This window comes from Triplophysa dalaica, chromosome 19 (genome assembly GCF_015846415.1).
Source record: "Triplophysa dalaica isolate WHDGS20190420 chromosome 19, ASM1584641v1, whole genome shotgun sequence".
In the NCBI taxonomy this organism is placed as follows: Eukaryota; Metazoa; Chordata; class Actinopteri; order Cypriniformes; family Nemacheilidae; genus Triplophysa; species Triplophysa dalaica.
Window position 1 is genome coordinate 16,399,077 of NC_079560.1, and position 20,416 is coordinate 16,419,492.

At 42.0% G+C, this 20,416-nt stretch overlaps 2 protein-coding genes across 32 annotated transcripts in view; one reads left to right on the forward strand and one right to left on the reverse strand.

Moving 5' to 3' along the window:
- The window catches only part of LOC130407471 (uncharacterized), a 40,487-nt gene that overhangs the window by 15,591 nt on the left and 4,480 nt on the right, over nucleotides 1-20,416 (reverse strand). For 15 of the 26 annotated variants that reach the window (XM_056730325.1, XM_056730324.1, XM_056730328.1 and 12 more), the window contains exons 13-20: nucleotides 20,237-20,384; nucleotides 20,079-20,152; nucleotides 19,769-19,891; nucleotides 19,497-19,581; nucleotides 19,276-19,406; nucleotides 19,014-19,161; nucleotides 18,856-18,929; nucleotides 18,582-18,666 (exon numbers count right to left, since the gene is read on the reverse strand). In XM_056730325.1, coding sequence (XP_056586303.1) covers nucleotides 18,582-18,666; nucleotides 18,856-18,929; nucleotides 19,014-19,161; nucleotides 19,276-19,406; nucleotides 19,497-19,581; nucleotides 19,769-19,891; nucleotides 20,079-20,152; nucleotides 20,237-20,384 — 868 coding nt within the window. The remainder of the gene's footprint in view (nucleotides 1-18,581; nucleotides 18,667-18,855; nucleotides 18,930-19,013; nucleotides 19,162-19,275; nucleotides 19,407-19,496; nucleotides 19,582-19,768; nucleotides 19,892-20,078; nucleotides 20,153-20,236; nucleotides 20,385-20,416) is intronic. The other 11 variants (XM_056730337.1, XM_056730331.1, XM_056730320.1 and 8 more) reach the window with 9 other exon arrangements.
- LOC130407475 (fibroblast growth factor 1-like) lies at nucleotides 211-17,898 on the forward strand. Of its 6 annotated transcripts, XM_056730352.1 has the most exons (7): nucleotides 211-917; nucleotides 1,049-1,074; nucleotides 1,872-3,861; nucleotides 4,819-5,032; nucleotides 5,446-5,549; nucleotides 5,717-5,916; nucleotides 17,544-17,898. In XM_056730352.1, exons 3-7 carry the CDS (start codon nucleotides 3,814-3,816, stop codon nucleotides 17,683-17,685), a joined length of 708 nt encoding a protein of 235 aa, XP_056586330.1. In that variant the 5' UTR covers nucleotides 211-917; nucleotides 1,049-1,074; nucleotides 1,872-3,813; the 3' UTR covers nucleotides 17,686-17,898. The 6 variants fall into 6 exon arrangements, 4 of the variants coding, with proteins under 4 accessions (XP_056586330.1, XP_056586329.1, XP_056586331.1 ...); XM_056730351.1 differs by having other exon boundaries at nucleotides 1,049-3,861; XM_056730353.1 differs by lacking the exon at nucleotides 211-917 and having other exon boundaries at nucleotides 986-2,025; nucleotides 2,117-3,861.

Below are 20,416 nucleotides of genomic sequence, written 5' to 3' on the forward strand. Positions count from 1 at the left end.
TAGTAAACTCACCATTCTTCACTCTCTTAAATCTCTTCTGGACTGAGGATGATGGCAACGGATCTTTGCCCTTCACGCTCGTCCATGATGGTAAAGTTATATCCTGATCATCGTCCTCATCTTCATCACCCCAAACGAAGTTACCCCATGACATTGTAGGCCGACAGCCGTTGTTGTAATCAACTGGTAATCTCATCCTGATATCAGGTCTGAATCCAGTCGATGAAGGTGATCTTTTGCGATGTTTTGATGCCTCGCGATCAGGGGAGTCAACGAAAAATTACCGTTAGGCCACTCTTCGGTCTCACTCCTTTCAGCCAAAAACAGCAAACAGCAAAAACACGCCAAGAATCACACTAGAAACCAAAAGAAGTCGAAAAGTTGTATCTCTCACAAGCTCAAAACACGGACCACTCGCCTAAAACAAACCGACGCCGACTAAGGTGAAGCAGAGCATTATAAGGAGTCAAAAAGTGCTCGAGGCTTAATGCGTCATAATCATGTCATGATCCGAAAGCCTTCACCGCAGTAACACGTTACATAATACAACATTACAACGAAAAGAAATGCTTTTAAAATATAAATGTAATAAATATCCCTGAGTTAAGCGTATGTTATAAATATCCCTGAGTTAAGCGTTAGACGCTAATGGTTGTAGTTAGCATTCCGCGCTAGTTTATTTTAAAACACGAGAAGCGGTTGTCATAGTAACATATCTCAACACATTTCAATGGTTTACATTAAACGTAGAGTACAAATGATCAAGTCTCTAGTTTCTTGATATCTCCATAGTTATAACTTAACTTTACGTTTTTTCTTGCAACCCGTTTCTCATTAAGAGTTCCCTTTATTCCATAGCCTATATAATTGCAATGTTTATATATACTGTACGTTTATGTATAAACGTTTGTTTTTATGTAATATGTATGTATGTATATATGTATATATATATATATATATATATATATATATATTGTTTGTTTTATAATGCTTTTCTGGTGTCTGTTTTTCGACATTTGATATTTTTTATGACTTTTCAATGAAACAGTTCCATTAGGCAGTCATGGCCTTAAGGTAAGAGAGTGGGACTCCTGATCAGAAGGTTGTCGGCAACAACTGAGGTGCCCTTTAAGTGCTCTGGGTGTACGTGTGTTCAATACTCACTGGATGGGTAAAATGCAGAGGTCACATTTTGGGTAAAGGTCACCATATCTGACAAATAGGTCACTTTCACTAATACAAATTCAAGGGTTTAAGGGTTCCCTTAAAGGAACAGTTCACCAAAAAATGACAATTCTGTCATCATTTACTCACCCTCGACTTGTCGAAATGATAAATCTCTTTGTTCTGATGAACGCAGAGGAAGAAATCTGTAAGAATGCTTGAAACCAAACAGTTCTTGGCCACCCCTGACTCGTACAATAGGAAAAATTACATTGGTTGTCAAAAGTGCCCTACATTCTTTAAAATATCTTCTTCTGACTTTTGTGTTCGAAGGCAGTTTATTCTACTATGGCAGTCAATGGTGGCCAAAAACTGTTTGGTTACAAGCATTCTTCCAAGTATCTTTCTCTGTTCTTATCAGAATGACTATGGAGGGTCAATAAAAGACAGAATTTTCCATTTTGGGTGACAGTTCTTAACTTAAGTGCTTTCATATGCGACCGGGCATTGACCTCATCCAGCGGAGCTCCAGGAAATGACAAAATTGTCTCAGTAAAACAGACTTATGGTATCAGAAACTGAATCATAATGTTACACAGTCAGGTCTTCCAAGCATGCGTGGGCACACATCGAACTCACAAACTCATGTGTAGGTTTTGTACAGACACCATGTTAACATCTGACTTTTTGCCCCGGAATGTATCCAGTAGTCATTCTTTAGACAGCAGGAATTGACCAGACCCTACACACATCAGGAATACAGTTGACTTTGTTGAAAAACCCTGCTATTTAGACTCTGTGCCAGAGCTGAAAAGAGATATGATGCCTCATATGCAGCAATGTGGCTTCTACGTGTCACAGGTAAGTCTTAACTGAAACAGCTCTACCCTTTTCATTTACACCCCGTTGAGGGACGTAATTCACACTAGATGCTGCGCTCGATGTTCTGCAGGACCCGTCTGGCACCAGGGCTCTATTTCCAGTAGTACTGAGGCTGCTTGGAAACGCATTCCTTTAGTACTCGTTCTCTCTTACTTTTCGAACAGCCCGACGGCCTGGAAACCATTTTAGATGTCATATTAATGAAAATAAAACGATAGTGAATACCACTTGACATAGCAGGGATTTTTAACAGCCACTTTTATAAGCACGATAACAAGACTGATTTTCATGACCTGAACTTGCACTGTTAAAATGATGCATTATGGATAATTGTTATTTTATGTGATCAAAAATGTGTGAAACATTTTATATTAAGCTTAAACATACTCATTACATTTTTGTTTAGCCTACATTAAGTTGTCTCTTGTTAGTCTAACACATTCGGGCGGATACATATGATAGTTATGCTGATCTAAAGCCAGCTATTTGTACTCTTTGTGCAATGACCCTTTGCAAAAGTAAACCATACTAGGGTACTATTTGCACTATAGTCACCACGAATGATGGCCTCATCACCATCACCATAACCGTAGTTTAACTATACGGTATGTGACCCTGGATCACAAAACCAGTCTGACACATAGGCATATCTGTGGCTAAAGCCAACAAAACATATGGGTCAATGTTATAGATGTTTCTTTTATGCCAAAAATCATTAGGATATTAAGTAAAGATCATGTGTCATGAAAATTCCCTGCCATAAATATATCAAAACTTATATTTTGTATGTAATAGACTATACTAAGGAGTTCATTAAGACAACTTTAAAGGCAATTTTCTCAGTATTTAGATTTTATTGCACTCTCAGATTCCAGAGTGTTAGATATTTACGTAAACAGAATATCTCCGACTACAACCTGCATATTGAAAGCTGCACGGTTACTCCAGCAAATACAGTTAAAGAGCTAGGCTTTATATTAGACGGCAACCTGTCATTTAAAAATCATGTCTCAAATATCACAAAAACAGCCTTCTTCCACCTTAGAAATGTTGTCAAATTACAAAGTATTTTATGTGTTGCTGACGCAGAAAAGCTTATTCATGCATTTGTGACCTCACGGCTTGACTATTGTAATGCTCTACTTAGTGTTTGTCCTGTATCATCGATAAACAAACTACATTTAGTTCAGAATGCAGCTGCCAGAGTTCTTACTAGGTCAAGAAAATACGATCACATAACCCCAGTTTTATCATCGCTTCATTAGCTACCCATTAAGTATCATATTACAATTACTTACAAAGCCTTAAACGGTTTAGCCCCTACTTACTTAACTGAGCTTTTATCCCATTACAACCCATCACGCTCTCTAAGATCTCAAAACTCAGGACTTTTTAAAACACCATATCTAAATCCACCAAAGGGGGTCGAGCTTTCTCATACGTAGCACCTAAACTCTGGAATAGCCTTCCTGATACTATTCGAGGGTCAGACACACTCTCCCAATTTAAATTTAGATTAAAGACACATCTTTTCAGCCAAGCTTTCACTTAATGCGTAGTTAATGAACAGCAGCTACGCTAATCATTCTCTTTATTCTCTTTCTGCCTCTGCCTCGGGATGCCCATCCCGAGGTAGGAAGTAGTTCCACCATGTTCAGACGACCGACAGATGCCCATCCCCAATTTGAGATTACTGCAGCTACAGCTGCAGACTGACTGACCATCCCAGCTCCATCTAAGGCAATTCCACCACCAGCCAAGAGAAATATGACCGTCGGACCATCCCAGCTCAGACCACTACATCCCCAACCAAGGGTAAGGACGGACTATTTGTCTTATTAATGTTGAAGTTACAATATTTGGTATCAAATGCTAAACTTAAATCACATGTCAGCAGTTTGAGTGCAGCTATGACACATCATAGGGGATCTGGCCCTCCCGGCTGAGCCTGGTTCAATCATGGGAGTTTGGGTTCCTCGCCACAGCAGGGCAGTGTTGGCCTGCTCACCGGGAGACTGCATTTATTTATTTATTTAGAAATTAGATATTATTTATTAGAATGATTTTTACCTTTTCTGTTTTTTTCTGTTTGCCCCTTTAAAGCTACTTTGAAACAATACAAATTGTGAAAAGCACTATATAAATAAGCTTTAATTGAAAAATAGTTATATCTCGGTCAAATATTGTCCTATCCTAACAAACCATATATCAAGTTTTCAGTTTATGTATGAATCTCAATTTGAAAAAAATGACAGACAAGACAATTTTTTTGTCCAGGGTCACATTTGAAGTAAAAGTGTGATAATACAAATGATAGTGAATCAAGTGTATCAAAAAAGTAAACCATGGATGTGGTGTAAATGGCTGTAATGGAATAAAAGCAATTATTTGTGTATCTGCACATTTCTAGAATGCCACAAGCAACCATAAACTTACAAAAACAAACTATGAAACAAGCAATGCTGTTACTGTATAAGTATATAAGCACTCTGCACGCTCAGCCAATCAGATTAGAGGACTAGAGCTATGTCTGTAGAATGATAAAATAGAACAGATTAAAATAGATGTAAAAAAAATCAAAATAGATTCTTGTAATTTATAGCACTAAAATTATGGGCACTATTATCATGTTTTTTTTAAAGCATCATAAACTTTATGTATGGTTATAATAAGAAGTGTGAAGGAGGTTTAATGACACGCGCTCGTTGTAAGTGGCAGTTGAGCTCTACTGGCTCCTAGTGACGGCGGACTGATCCATTCCTGTCACCGAAGGGGGTGTTCATGGGCACAGTGCGTCCCAGTGAAGCACACTGCACTATGATCGAGGGGGATATCGGCGTATTTACACTCGGTCCGACGATGATCGACCAAAAAGATCCAAAACATCTCCCTTTCCAAAAACTTTACTGCAGGAATGGAGGATACCATCTCCGCATCCAACCCAACGGGACCGTGGACGCGAGCCGACAGGACAACGACGTTCACAGTCAGTAGTCTATGCAAAACAGACCATTAACGTGTAATGAACAAGAGAAAAGTACATAAATATGTGAAGAGTATGGTTCCAAAATGAGTTAACTGCATTTTCAAAAATCATGTTTTTATTATGTTATCATGTTTTTATTTTATTTATTGTATTTGATAGCTGTATTGTGGTTGTTATGGCTTAAAATCGAAACAACTGCAGATTGATCGATAAAAATGATCTTTGATTTTTTTAGACAGTGTTTTCTCATTTTGGAACCAAACTCTTCATGAAAAACTAAATATAAAGTGTACCAAAACACTTAACAACAGTTTGAGATAGCTGTGTAAGTTAATATTGGTGTGCACCTGTGAAACATGCATTATTTATTTATTTGTTTGTTTGTTGATTTATTACATTTTGTTGTATTGAAGCTATTTTGAAGGTAAAAGCTGTAAAGGCAGGAGTGGTGGCCATCAGGGGTCACGATACTGGACAATACATTGCAATGGACAAATCGGGAAAACTTTATGGCACTGTAAGTTTAAATAGTTACCTTGTATTTTACTATTTTAGTAATAAAAAAGGTGTTGACTAAAGATGAGACATTAAAACATGTTTTCCATTAAAGGAATTAAATATTCCTTCAGATATCCTAATGTAAACTCATAAATGAAGCATCAGACCCTGTCTTTTGTTTTTCAGGGTACATTAAATGATGAATGTTACTTCATTGAGAAGATCGAGGAGAACCACTACAACACGTACTGTTCACAGAGGCACCAGGAGAATGGAGACTGGTACATGGGGATCAAGAAGAATGGACGGACAAAAGACGGCTCCAAAACACACAAGGGCCAAAATGCAATCTACTTCCTACCAATCCCAGTGGATGGCAGCATTTAGTAGGCTAATAACCGCAACAGATGCACTAGAAACTACTCAAGAACATATAACAATACATTTTATAACTGTTTAAGGTAACATGTTTTGATAGCTACAATATCTTCGATGCATTTAAATCAGATATAGACACTGGTTTATGAGTTTGCTTTCAGATCAACATACCCTAATGGCGAAATGTCGTCGAGTTTTTAAACGTTTTGAAACAGTAATGACGTAACGAAGCCTCATTTGCTTGAGAGGGGTCTGTCTGCAGCCGAAGGAGCGAGTGGAGCTCCTAGTGATGGGCCGTTCGTGAACGACGAATCTTAAATGTGACTCGGGAAGAACGAGTCTGCTTGGGAAGTGATTCGTTCAGTCGCGCATGCGCACTGCTCCACCCTTGAACAGGAAATACGTATATATAATTAAGAGGAAAATGGCGTCGCTGTGCTCTCCGAAGTTCAAATTTTAACTCGGGTATTTTTATCTCAGCATTCCTACACTACTGCAATACGAGCACAACGCATATAGGTTCCGTGAATTTGCGCAAAAAGCATGAATAAACACGAGGGATTTATATATTTATTTATATGATGTTACACACCCCGGTAACGTAGGTGACGATATACACCTAAACATGTTGGTTGCGACCCGCCATTTAAAGCAAAGATGAAGCACGTTCGTTGATCGTTATTTACTGTTCGTTAACACGTCATATAAGGTGGTTATTTTCACATGTAATTTCTCATGTAAATTCTTAAATATTTCAATGATATATTGTGATGATGGTCGTGTGTGTTTATGCGCACGTGCGTGTTACTTGCAGTCGATGTGATTAATATATTTTTTTTTACTCAAAACAAAACCTAATTTGTGGAAATTATTCAATATTTTACTGTGGTTGTTTTCAATGTTATTTTGTATTCGTTCGGGCTTCGAGTGGAGGTGACGTATTTCCGATTTTGAGTTGACATCAACTCGCCCCATCGGCTGCAGCAAACCCCTATTTTATTGGAGAGGGTATTGGAGAGCTTTGCTTGCGCAACTAACTTCAGTTTGATGGAGGAAGGGAAAGATAACATTGAATTACTATGTACGTCCAAATAGCAACAAAACGAAGCAACAACGTAGAATAAAAAATATATATATTCACTAAATAAACAAATATAATTAACATACATATAATTGTTCCCCTTTTTGTTACATATGTGGGTACAATTATTTCCACAAAATCTAGATCACACGCCTGCTCAGACCAAAAATAGTAACCTGCATGTGGGTTTAAAACAATTGAAATGATAATGGACATATAAATGGAAATTATTATTATTATGGGTTCTAGTATAGGATAAACTATACTATACTTCTAGCTATACTGTTTCAAACCACTCCAACTAAAAAGTTGGATCCAAACTAACATACAAAAAATTAATGTTAAGTTTGATACATGAGGACAATGCATACAGTGTTTTAAGTCCCAGTGAAATTCTTTTTTTCGTGAAATATCGCAGCGTTTACAGTAAATAGCTTACCAATGTGGATCATTTTCTTTTTAAAATGCAGGTACCCTCCTAATCTTCACTGAAATCTGAAAATGCACTTCAGCCCTTAAATGACTATCCATCTTAAAAAATTAGAGGCCTTGGCCGGAGTACCCGTTTGCTCCTCCCCTTCAACTGTCAGTACGCTGCAAGTATCATTTCAGTCATACCAAGACCACTGTCCTGTTTTCTTAAATGGGGGAAGAATGATTTCTCTCATGTAAATGACTAAAATCACAATTATAATATGTGATAACATTTCCATGAACAAATTAAACATTCACCCAAATCGAAATATTTTTCTCCTCTATGTATATCATGAATTACTTTGTATTTTCAGCTTCTATTTAGAAAGAAAAGTTATAGCTGCATTCAGTGGCTCTGATTGGAGGTTGCTGGGTGGGTGTTTGTCGGGAGTGGGCGGGGGCTTGTTGGTTGTGGGGATTTCATGTGTTGGGGCTGTGTGGGTCTGGTCTTGTTTTGTGGTCGATGTTGGCCTACAGAGGAATAAAGTAACATTATGCCATTAGTATTTTCCCTGGTTGTTACTGTGTTTCCTGGTGACGATCGCGGCGTGGGACCGGGTTGGACCTGCACGGTTTGGGCAAATGGGACTTCCTGTGTAGCGGGTGGTGGGCTCTCCTTCTTCTTCGTGGATGTTTGCTCGGTGGCTTTTGGTCGGGGTCACTGAGTGCAGCTATGACACGTCAGACTGGATCTGGCCCTCCCGGCTGAGTCTGGTTTCTCCCGTGTTTTTTTCTTCATTAATCAATCATTGGAGTTTGGGTTTCTTTGCCACAGCAGGGCAGTGTTGGCTTGCTCACCGGGAGACTGCATTTATTTAATTGTTTATTTATTAGATATTAATCATTAGAATGATCTTGCTTGATCTTCTTATTTGCTCCTGTAAAGCTGCTTTGGAACAATGCACATGGTGAATAGCGCTATATAAATAAACTTGAATTGAACATTTTATTCCATACAAACAAATACAACAAATACGTGAATAGTTATGGATATTCATAACAAATCATATGATCATAAAGTTACATTAAAACTTTTCACTAATAGATTATATCTCATCAGAAAACATAAGACAGTAAAACCACAGATGAGATTTCTTTCATTTCTCTCAGACATGAATGAGAACAAAGAAAGAAACGTTTAAGTATCATCTCAGATATTTCTCCTGAGAAAGAGAAAGAAATATCACAACTGTCTCCATTAGAGTTTCAGAAGATCTCAGCACTGAGATCTCATATACTGTTACACATGCGCTTTGATTTTACTTTCACTTAAAGGGACAGTTCACCCAAAAATGAAGATTCTGTCATCATTCACTCAACCTCAAGTTGTTCCAAACCTGTATAAATATCTTTGTTCTATTGAACACAAAGGAAGATATTTGTAAGAATGTTAGCAACTGACAGTTCTTGGACATCACTGACTAGTTGGAAAAATAACCTTTTTTCTGTTGAAAACAAAATAAGATAATTTGAAGAATTTAAGAAAGCAAACAGATCTACGGCACCTTTGACAAACCTTCTTTATTTTTACAACTTTTATTCATATAATTTTGACTGGTTTCAAAGGAGATTGATCATTCTTTCGAAAATTCAACATCAGGTATTTAAGCAGCTGCTTACCTCTTTCTTCTGGCATCACTTCATCACTCGACTCATTGCAGACTCTCATTACCTTCTGCTTGCTGCAGACATCAGCTGTGATCATCATGAGAATGAGCATTCAGTCAAACAGGAGCTGGTTCTGTCAGACTCAGATGTCCCGAGGATGAGACAAGAGAACAAGACAAACACATTAGCGTACACGTGTCAGTGTCTAGTTGGGCCAGAGATTAGCCACGTGATGTAATGACAAGCGCAACAACGTCTCGGTTATGTCTGTTGTGTCGAACAGACAGATGGGGTTCGTCCTTGAGAACCTATCAACTCTGACTACTTTAGAAGAGGCCAATGAAATTTGCCTGATGAAATTTGCATCCCGGTCTCCACCCCCGGATTTCCGGTATATGATGTGGTGATGGTCGGGGGTCCCATCGCTTTCTTAGAGAAAGATGGGTATGCCCGACCGGTAACCTTTCACAGACAGAGGCCTTAACTCTCTACTGGCGAGAGGCCGTCCGGATCTGGTTTCACCGGTTCAGGGCAACTTCCTTAATTAGGGATGCGCTGCAGAGGCCACTTCCTACCCAGGGGGAGGAATTCAGTGGATGTAGAGATGGTCTCGCCGTTGGGGGAGACTGCATGGGACATTTGGACTGAGTAGTTAACTGCGAGGTGGAGGTCCACCTGGGGGAGGTCAAGGGTTACCAGGAGTGAGAACCATTTCATGAGGATACATCAGACGGAACAGCCCACGGAGGGGGTGTTACAGACGTCCAATAGCACTAGGTCCGGTTAGAGCTATCTGTTCATATATTCTCCTGGCCTAAGGGGGAAGGCTGCTCTGCCCAGCCGACCCCAGGGGTTGCTTGCTTAGTGATGGACGGGATGCCTGTTCTTAACAACGTGGTGGGTAAGAAGGGAGAAAGATAGCACACTGATCCAATCTGCTGGAGGGTGGGGAGGTGCTTTCGCAGGCATACACCCAGCCAGATGCCAGTCCTACATGTTGCCACGCAGGACGTGGGCTGAAAACGGGTTTACGCAAAGGTTGTAAAACCTTGCAAAGGCGTTGGGCATAGCCCAACCCGCAGCTCTACAAATGTCTGCCAGAGAGGCGCCTCTGGCCAGTGCCCAGGAGGTGGCTATACCCTGTGTGGAGTGAGCCCGGACTGACAAGGGGCACGGGAGATCTTGTGATCGGTGTGCCGTCGTGACGGCATACACGATCCACTGCGACAGTCTCTGTTTGGAGACAGCTCTCCCCTTCTGCTGTCCTCCGAAACATACAAAGATCTGGTCAGAGCTCCTGAAGCTCTGCGTGCGGTCCAAGTAGAGGCATATTGCATGTACTGGACACAACAAGGACGGGGTTGGGTCTTCCTCCACAAGGGGGAGCGCCTGCAAGCTCACCGGTTGGTCCCAAAAGGGAGTCGTGGGAACTTTGGGCACGTATCCGGGCCTGGGTCTCAGGATAACATGAGAGTTGCCGGGCCCGAATTCAAGGCAATCCGGGGACACGGCGAATGCTTGTAGGGCTCCTACCCTCTTGAAAGAAGTGAGCGCCATCTCACTCGAGAGGTGAGGAAGATCACCAGAGAGGCCCGCCATGACCACATTAAGGTCACAAGAGGGTATGGAGTGGAGACGAGGCGGATTCCGCCTTCTCTCGACCCTTAGGAACCTGATGATCAGGTCGTGCTGCCCTAGAGACTATCCATCAACTGTGTGACAAGTGGCAATAGCGGCTACATACACTTTCAGTGTGGAGGGGGAGATGTTAGTCTCCAGTCTCTCTTGTAAGAAGAACAACATGATCCTGATCGAGCACCTCCGTGGTTCTTCTCGTCGAGAGAGACACCAGGACGAGAAGAGGCGCCATTTATAGGCGTTTAACCGCCTAGTAGATGAGGCCCTAGCCTGGGTGATGGTCTCCACCACAGAGGGGGGTAGCCTACTCAGGATTTCCTCATCCCGTCCAGAGACCAGACATGGAGGTTCCAGAGGTCTAGTCTGGGATGCCAGAACGTGCCCTTCCCCTGAAAGAGCAGGTGCTCCCTCAGGGGAATGGGCCAGGGGGGAGTCGTTCCTAACTAGTAGCACTTGATGCTCCTCTTCCCTGACCTTGCACACTCTCTGTGCAATGAGGCTCACTGGGGGGAAGGCAAACTTCTGCTTGTCCTGCAGCCAGCTGTGAGCAAGGGCATCCGTGCGGAGGGGGGCCTCGGACAGGGAGTACCAAAGTGGGCAATGGGTGGTGTCGTGGGAGGCAAACAGGTCTACATGGGCCTGCCCGAACAGCATCCAAATGAGCTGGACAGCGCGGGGGTGGAGTCGCCACTCTCTGCTAGGCGTACGCTGACGAGAAAGCGCGTCGGCTATCTGGGATCTGTGTGGCACGCAGGGAGCAGATCACCTACGGATCACCTGCTGACTCTACAGGAGGCGTCGGGCAAGTCGTGTTAGATGTCGTGAGCGTAAGCCACCCTAACGATTGGTGTACGCCACGGCTGTAGTGCTGTCTAGACGGACCAGCATGTGCTTGTCCTGCACGAGAGACGTAGCCTCCTCAGTGCAAGTAGCACAGCCCACAACTCTAGGCAATTGATATGCCAACGCAAGCGGGGGCCGGTCCAAAGCCCCGCTACTGCATGCCCTTTGCACACTGCACCCCACCCCTGAAGGGAGACGTCCGTCGTCACCACAACGTTCCTTGTCACCTGCCCAAGAGCAACACCAGTCCGGAAGACCAGGGGGTTAGGGTGCATCGGCAGAGAGGCGTAATCACCATACGCCTGCTGCCGGTGTGCCACGCTCTCCTCGGAACTCGACTCTGTAGCCAGTGTTAGACGCTCTCATGTGCATCAACCCGATGGGTATTACCCCCACCGAGGACGCCATGGGACCCAGGAGCCACTGTGGGGACCGCTGGCTGCCTGAAGTGTTCCGTGCTGCGGACAGTCGCGCTGTCATGGTGACAGAGTTGAGTTCCATACCGAGAAAGAGGATGCTCTGCACCAGGGCCAGTCGAGATAGTGCAGTACCCACACACATTTCTCCCTTTCGATCTTCGTGAAGACCCGTGGAGACAGGGACAGACCGAAAGGGAGGACTCTGTACGGATATGCCCGCCCCTCGAAAACGAACCGTAGGAACGGTCGGTGATGAGGGTGAATCGAGACATGAAAGTAATCGTCCTTCAGGTCGATTGCCACGAACCAATCCTGACACCTGTTGGATGTCAGGATGCGCCTCTGCGTGAGCATCCTGAATGGCAGCTTGTGAAGGTGCTTGTTCAGGGTACGCAGATCTAGAACGGGGCGCAACCTGCGGAACAGCTGCACACAAGGTCAGGTTGACAGTGGTGGCGGCTGTAATGTGTGTTCGACCTTGCCAAGACGTGAGGTCAGGTTGCTGAACACAGACAGTGGAGTGTGAGAGCTTCTGCGATGGACACCCAGGGAGAACAGACACTCTCTTTGTGAGCATGTGGGTGCCAGGCCCTGAGAAGGGCCCGGCTTTTGGGACGAGGCAGGAACCATCCAATCTGATCTGATCAGAGGCGTGGCTGTGATGGTCGGACCCGATGTTGTTCTCCCTGGTGTCTTCACGTCAGGGATGCTTCTTCCGAGAAGGTTTCTGACGGGGTGGAGGTTTCACGTATCCAGTCGCGAGCGCTGGGGGAGGAGGTAGTGGGGTACAATGTAACCCAATGCTCGTGGCTGCCCGGGTTAGCATGGTCGACATCTCAACGTCTGCTTCCTCCTGAGCTCGACCCCCCTTGATGGGGAGCTCGGAGTCTTCCGTGTCGGATGCCAATAATTCTCCCTCCGATGCTGCGAGCGACATCTCATCATCGTCACACATCGTTTCCGAATAAGTGGCTGAGAATCCGGACGGTTTGCCACCGCCGGTTGGGGATGGGTCAGATGATGAGGCGGGGTGTGAGCGGCTGTGAGAGCTTGGCTGGCGGGTTTACGCTCGCAGATGTCCCCATATCACCAACGCTGCTAGCACTAGCGGACATCGGACAAGATGTGTCTATGAAAGCTGCCTCAGCGTGCTGGACGCCCAGACACTTGATGTAGCTATCGTGTCCATCCCCCTCCTCGATGAGGGTGCCGCACCCAAGAGAACAGCGGAACATGCCGCGCTTGAGAAATGCTAAGCCCTTGAAAGGACTTTTTGGAAATACTCTGAACACCTCTGGAACCGCCTAGACGCCCTGGGGCAGGTCGCTGCAGGATAGGGACGATCCGCAGCTCCACGTCCTAGATCCAGCAATTGTCTTGAAGGTTTAAGTTTAAGCTTTGTAATCATGATCGATGGCTCTGAAGAACAAAAGGCAAATAAATGCTTCACGCCGTCTTCCTTTTATACCGGATATCCGGGGGTGGAGTCCAGCATGCAAATCTCATTAGCCAAATTTCATTGGCCTCTCAAAAGTAGTCAAGAGTTGATAGGCTCTCAAGGGCGTTACCCCGTCTGTCGGTTCGACACAACGTCGAGAGACCGACAGAAAGGGAACTTAAGTTATGAGAGACAAGCAGTGGTGGAAAGAGTACTGGATTTGTACTTAAGTAGAAGTACTGTTACATTGCTGAAATTATTCTCAATTACAAGTAAAAGTACTGGTGTTAAAAAAGTAATTGAGTAAAGTATAAATTACATTTTTTGGGCCCGAACATTATAACTGGTAATGAACAGTTTGCGAAACTGCTTCGCATGCATTCCAATCGCATATGTTCCCTACTCACTTATAAGGGCAGAGCACAGTGTAAAAGTACACTGTTCTCAAACTACTTAAACAGTACAATTCCTGAGAAATAAATACTCAATTACAGTAATTTTTTGTATTTGTAATTCGTTACTTTCCACCGCCGGAGACAAGTTGCATTAATAACCTTTAAGAGAATAGGGACAACCCCTTTAGACCATGTGGCTGGTGCGCCAACCATTTTTCCATGCTGCTCTTAAACTGAAAAAGTAGTTTGGGAAACGCCCAAAGTCCACTTGCGCATTAGACCATTTGCTTAGATCATTAAACTAGGGCCCAGAATGATAAAAATGACACAATATGACAAAGGTTTGCTTCCGCTCAGGCCGACATGCTGCCAAAACATGTGTTGGAAGTTAGTTTACAAATGACAGCATAGTTCTCAAGTCGATTCATTGAAATGACATGATCTATAATGTAAAAAGCTGCAGTATCATCCAGTAATTATACAAGAGACATTCAGATGATTGAAGTCAAATTCTGAAGAAAAGTTTTAATAGACACAAAGGTTCGGTAAAAAAATCAAACAGTATGGTGGAAACTACTAGGGAGTTCTCAATGTGAAACTGGAAGGTTAGAAACAACAGTCACAGTTCAATACTCGGTTTTGGGTTTAAATCATTTGTGTATTTTAATTTCTCTCAGAATTTGCTGTTTGTCTTTGCTCATGGCTCTACACGCTGAGATGGATAACGCCTTCCGGTTGTAAATATCCATTTATATTTCAGCGGCAAAACAAAAATTCCCCACGTTTTACTCCCCCTCAGGCATCCTGACTGAATATGACTTTCTTCTTGAAGAATAATGCAGTCGGAGTTACAATACCACGTATCATGTTTCTTCCAAATGGTAGAATTGGAGTTAATGGGAGGCAACTTTTTGAAGCTCCAAAAAGTGCAAACATATTTTAAAGAACTGCTCGACACGGCTCCGTGGTCTTACTAAAGGTATTCTGAAGCAAATCAATGCGTTTGTTTCAGAGAAATATCCTTATTGAGGGCGCTAGTAACGTTAATGTCTAACTTCTGTTATCCCTCGGCTGCTGTTCTGCTGACGAACGCGGTATTTTTTGTTTTTTTTCAATGTCCATTCATGCATTTGGTAGACGCTGTTATCCAAAGTGACTTACATTGCATTATACTAATCACTAGTTTCTAATGTGCAATCCCTGGGATCGAACCCATGACCGTAAGGGTCATGCTCTTACCACTGAACTACAGGACAGCTTCAAATAGGATAGCGTCTCCTCTGTGCGGGAGCTTTTACCACTGTCATTTACCTGAAAAACAAGCCTCTGGTTCAAGCGCTGTTAATAGCGCCCTCAATATGTATATTTCTCTTAAACAAACGTATTGATTTAATTCAAAAGACTTTTGTTGAGACCACAGACCTGTGTCGAGCATTCCTTTGAACGAACGATGCACTTTGTGGAGGTTCAAAAAACTGCCCCCCATGTACTTCCATTCTATCGCTTGGAAGAAAAATGATATTTGGAATTATAGCCATTTTCACCACCCTGGGAGCAAATATTTCTATCTGCTTGCTTTTCTGGTGTTTGACACGAAATATTGTCGGACACGCGCTCTCTGTCCACTGGTCGGAGTGTGCTTACCTGTGCGTGAGCGGAGCACACGTGTCTGTGTGCGCACGCATCGGAGCGGAACTCGATACAGAGAGCAAATGAGAATTGTAAACGTAGAGACTGAAATGACATGCCGCCGTATAAATAAGATAAAGACCATAATGCTATTTAATTTGTTCAGTAAAATAAAAAGGTATAGACATGTTCTGTAGGAAAGGTTACCTTAAACGCTCTTCTCTAATCCTGTTATCTGGCGCTATATATAAAATAAGATTAACTTGACCTTCAAGGGGGGCGGGTGGTGCCGTTGGAGGGGCGCAGCGCCCCCCTAAGGTAATGGTAGGGGAAACACTGACGTAGTTTCGGACAAGCTAAACACTTCAGGTCTACTTCATATCTCCTCTCTCTGAGATGTCGTTTACAGTATTATATTAAAACAATACACCCAAATGCACAATAAATAGGTTCTTAATGGCATATTTTTCACTTTCTTTTGGCAGACAACAAGAACGCATGTCAAGTTCGACCACTTAAAACTACACACCAGCAGTCACCTCGTTGAACAGATAAAATCCGTCTGTGTTCATGTGTACGTCCCTACAGTAATCGCGTTTTTAAATCATAAATGCTCGAACAAAGTCAGTAAATGATTATTCTTGGATACATCCATATCTCATTCACACGTCAGTGCGGTCTGAACTGAATATGCTGCATCTCCCGGCCGCTCACTGAACAGAGTAGACAGAGAGAGGCGGTGCTGCGCTGGGAAGGGAAAAAACTCGCTCTCGCAGGGCAGTAGAAGTAAAGCAGAATGTTTTGTTAAGTCGCCAAGCCTTTTTTAGAAAGTAGCTAGATTTGTCGCTAGTCGCTTTTGAAAAAACTAAAATCACTAAAGGAGTCTGAAAAGTTGCCAAATCCAGTACAAAGTCGGCAAGTTGACAACACTGCGTCAAACACACTAAAAAAATAAGCGCCTTCCGACGATCTGTCAAAATAAAAGTCTGGTTAACTACTATATTTTATATGGACAAATATTTTACTATTAAATAGTAAAAAAAATAAAAAAGAGAACTTTAAAAAATGAAAACTAATTTAGGGAAACTAAATGCACCATACACATGCTGAAGTTAGTTGTTTACCTTTGAAATTATTCTTTCTATTTTTATTTATGCTTCTTATTTAAATATTTGTATTATGAATTTTTGAAAGCAATATGGCAATGGAATGTACTAAATGGGTTTAGTTTTCACAGATATTAATGTATGCAATTTCAGCAATAAAAATGTTAATGTTTCTAACAAGTAAACAAATTAGTTGTTCATTTTAAGAGACCTGCTTACTTTCTCTTGTATATTTAGTATTGGGCTTTAATAAAGAAAAAGTACTTATTTTCCCAATACTCGGTTAATGGATGGAATAATTGGTAGAATACTTGATACTAAAATAATCAATAGCTACAGCCCTAATAATTATTTTACTGTGCTTATTGTTCTGTCAATTGTTACTTTCACTATTGATTTAGAAGAGATTTAAGTTTTGAAACAGTATTACAGGACTTATCTGTTCTGGTCTCTGTTAAATAAGTATTTCAAATTCTTATGTTTTCTGTAAGTTATGTTGACTTGAGGGTTTGATCGCCTACTTACCTGAAACATTCCCTATGCCCTATGAAGTACACTATGTGCACTATTCACTGTTTAGAAAATACTTAATGTGATCAAAGGACTGATTTCTGTTGTGATCCCGGTCACGTGGGTTCTCTTCCTGTCACTACGTTTGTGTAATGTCTGCGTCACTTACCCCGCCTTCGTGTTTCCCTGCTAGGCTTTTCTCTCACCGGTATCTCATCTATTCACCCTGTTCACCTGTAGTCATTCCCAACCATCATCATTATCGCAATTCCCTGCCACCTTTGGCTTGTTAGGTTTTCCTATTTAGTCCCTTTCATCATCTTGTCTTGTGTCGGACCGTTTCAGTGTAAACCCTATGATCAGTTAGTTCTGCCAATTCGGCTATTTCTAGTTCTGTAACAATTCGTGTCTTGTCTTGTATATTCCGTGTTTTCTCCAGTTGTTCCTGTTAAACCCATTTGGATTTATTTAGTTTCTGTTTCTGCGTCCACTAGCACTTCTGCAGTCACAAGGGTCTGCATCCCATGCGGGGTCGCCTCCTCTGAGGGTTTGAAGCCGTCCTACGGCTGGACATCTGATCTCCCGACTATTACTCTGGTCCTCCGCCTCTCGGTGGCGCTACCCGACTCCAGCTGACGCTGCCGTACACTGGGGTTTTCCCAGTTGCCCTTGCAGTCTACTACCGCCCTCTGGAATTGCTGGGACTTTCATTCACGGAAGGCGGTGAAATCTATTGGTCTTACTACTGAGTGTACCTGTGTTCGTGCCATAGGGATCTTTGTGACCTGTTGTGTGTGCTAAATAAAGATTTGGATCATTCTACCTGCAATTGAGTCTACTTCGTTGGAGTATCATGACAAATTTCAGAAGCAGGTTCAGGTTTTAGATGCTGCTTTTAATTTCAGCCATTTGATCTCTTGGCTGCCTTTCTGGTGGGTCCCTGCTCTTAAGCTGCAAATAACAAACCAATAATAATAAAGGTTAAGTACATTTATAATACTCAGGAGGAAAATACTGTAAGTTCTGTTTCTACAAACATTCGAACACTTATAAATTGACTGAATTTGTTTAACTCACTCAGATACAGGAGCTGGTGTCGGTGTGACCAGCAGCATAACCTGATCTTTATTACTGGAGTCAGTCTCCAGTGTGCTGCTGATCTCCTGCATCGGTGGAAAACCTGTTGAGAACAAATCAGAAGAGGTAAATGATTCACCTGTTCATCCAATGACTGATATAAAAAACTAGAGTTTTCATAACAACAAAATAAAAGAGCGCTGACAATGTGGGCAGATTCGAAAAGAATATAAAACTTACAAATTTTATTCTTTCTCCTCCGCTTCTTCTTCTTTGAGCTCTTAGACGCTCCAGGGGGTGTACTGGACCAGTCGGGTAAAGCAGGATCCTCAGGCTTCTTTTGAGGATCCTTAATTGTTGGTTCACTAAAAATCCAAATATTTTAAGTTAATTTTTCACAAACATTTACTCACTTTTATATTGCTGTATAAGTCAAGAGGATTTTCACAACTCACTCAGATGGAGGTGCGGGGTCCGCTGGGACAGGGGGCTCTATTGTCACCTCCTGTTCAACAAGCTCCACATTTTCAGCGAAAGCTGCTGAGAACAATTCAAAGTTGATAAATGGCAAAACTGTTCATCCAATGACTAAAAAATCTGTAAAAAAACTGTCTAAAATCAGTTTGAAATTTCACAAACACACTAAGAAACATTCTATAAGAAGTAAGATTCTCAATAGAGTTCTGAAAAGGTAAAAAGCATTGACACTGCTTGAATGTAATCACTTACAGATTCTGTTCTTCTTTTTCATGTTTCCCTCAGACGCTCCAGGAGATGTAACAGAGACGTCTGAAGCAGAATGTCTAAAAAAACAAGGACGAATACTGTAAGTACCAAGTCTGAAAATATTTGAACACTAATAACTTGACAGAATAAGTTGAACTCACTCAGGTTGAGGAGCTGGTGTGGGTGTGACCGGTGGCTCAGGCGTCAGCTGCTGTCTGTCCTCCAACTTGCACATATTTTTATTGTTGGAGTCAGTCTCCAGCTTGGTCCTCATCTGCTGCTCTTGAGGTAAACTTGACTGGAGCAAATCTGAGGAGGTAAATGATAAACATGTTCATGCAAAATTAGGCATTTTAAAGCAGTTTTTTAAAATAAGGAGCACTGAAAGTGTTAGTCAGCTTGGAAAAGAAAGAAATAACTTACACATTTTATCGCTCGCTCTCCAACATTTCTTCTTATTCTTAGACACTGCAGAAGGTGTACTGGACACATCAGGATGCTCAGGGTTATCCATGTTGTTTTCCACATTCTGTGGATCCTTAATTGTTGGTTCACTAAAAATCCAAATATTTTAAGTTAATTTTTCACAAACATTTACTCACTTATATATTGCTGTATAAGTCAAGAGGATTTTCATAACTCACTCAGATGGAGGTGTGGGGTCCGCTGGGACAGGGGGCTCTATTGTCACCTCCTGTTCAACAAGCTCCACATTTTCTGCAAAAGCTGCTGAGAACAATTCAGAGTTGATAAATGGCACAACTGTTCATCTAATGATTGATAAATCTGTAAAAACTGTCTAACATCAGTTTTAAATTTCACAAACACACTGAGAAACATGCTGTCAGAAGTAAGATTCTCAATAGAGTTCTGAAAATGTATAAAGCATTGACAGTGTTTGAACATAATAACTTACAGATTCTTATCTTCATTTTCATCTTTCTTATTAGACATTGCAGAAGGTGTACTGGACACATCAGGATGCTCAGGGTTCTCCATGTTGTTTTCCACATTCTTTGCATCCATAATTGTTGGTTCCCTAAAAATCCAAATATTTTAAGAAGTTTTTTCACAAACATTTACTCACTTATATATTGCTGTAAAACTGTCTAAAATCTGTTTTAAATTTCACAAACACACTAAGAAACATGCTATCAGAAGTAAGATTCTCAATAAAGTTCTGAAAATGTATAAAGCATTGACAGTGTTTGAATGTAATCACTTACAGATTCTGTTCTTCTTTTTCATGTTTCCCTCAGCCGCTCCAGGAGATGTAACAGAGACGTCTGAAGCAGAATGTCTAAAAAAACAAGGACGAATACTGTAAGTACCAAGTCTGAAAATATTTGAACACTAATAACTTGACAGAATAAGTTGAACTCACTCAGGTTGAGGAGCTGGTGTGGCTGTGACCGGTGGCTCGGGCGTCAGCTGCTGTCTGTCCTCCAACTTGCACATATTTTTATTGTTGGAGTCAGTCTCCAGCTTGGTCCTCATCTGCTGCTCCTGAGCTAAACTTGCCTCGAGCAAATCTAAGGTAAATGAGGTAAATGATAAACATGTC

Coding starts and splice junctions, on each gene's coding strand:
- LOC130407475 (XM_056730351.1), top strand. CDS start 3,814: ATGACCGTCGGACCATCCCAGCTCAGACCACTACATCCCCAACCAAGG. Junction 5,033..5,445: donor ACAGGACAACGACGTTCACA/GTCAGTAGTCTA, acceptor GTTGTATTGAAG/CTATTTTGAAGGTAAAAGCT. Junction 5,917..17,543: donor CCAGTGGATGGCAGCATTTA/GTAGGCTAATAA, acceptor TGCGTCCACTAG/CACTTCTGCAGTCACAAGGG.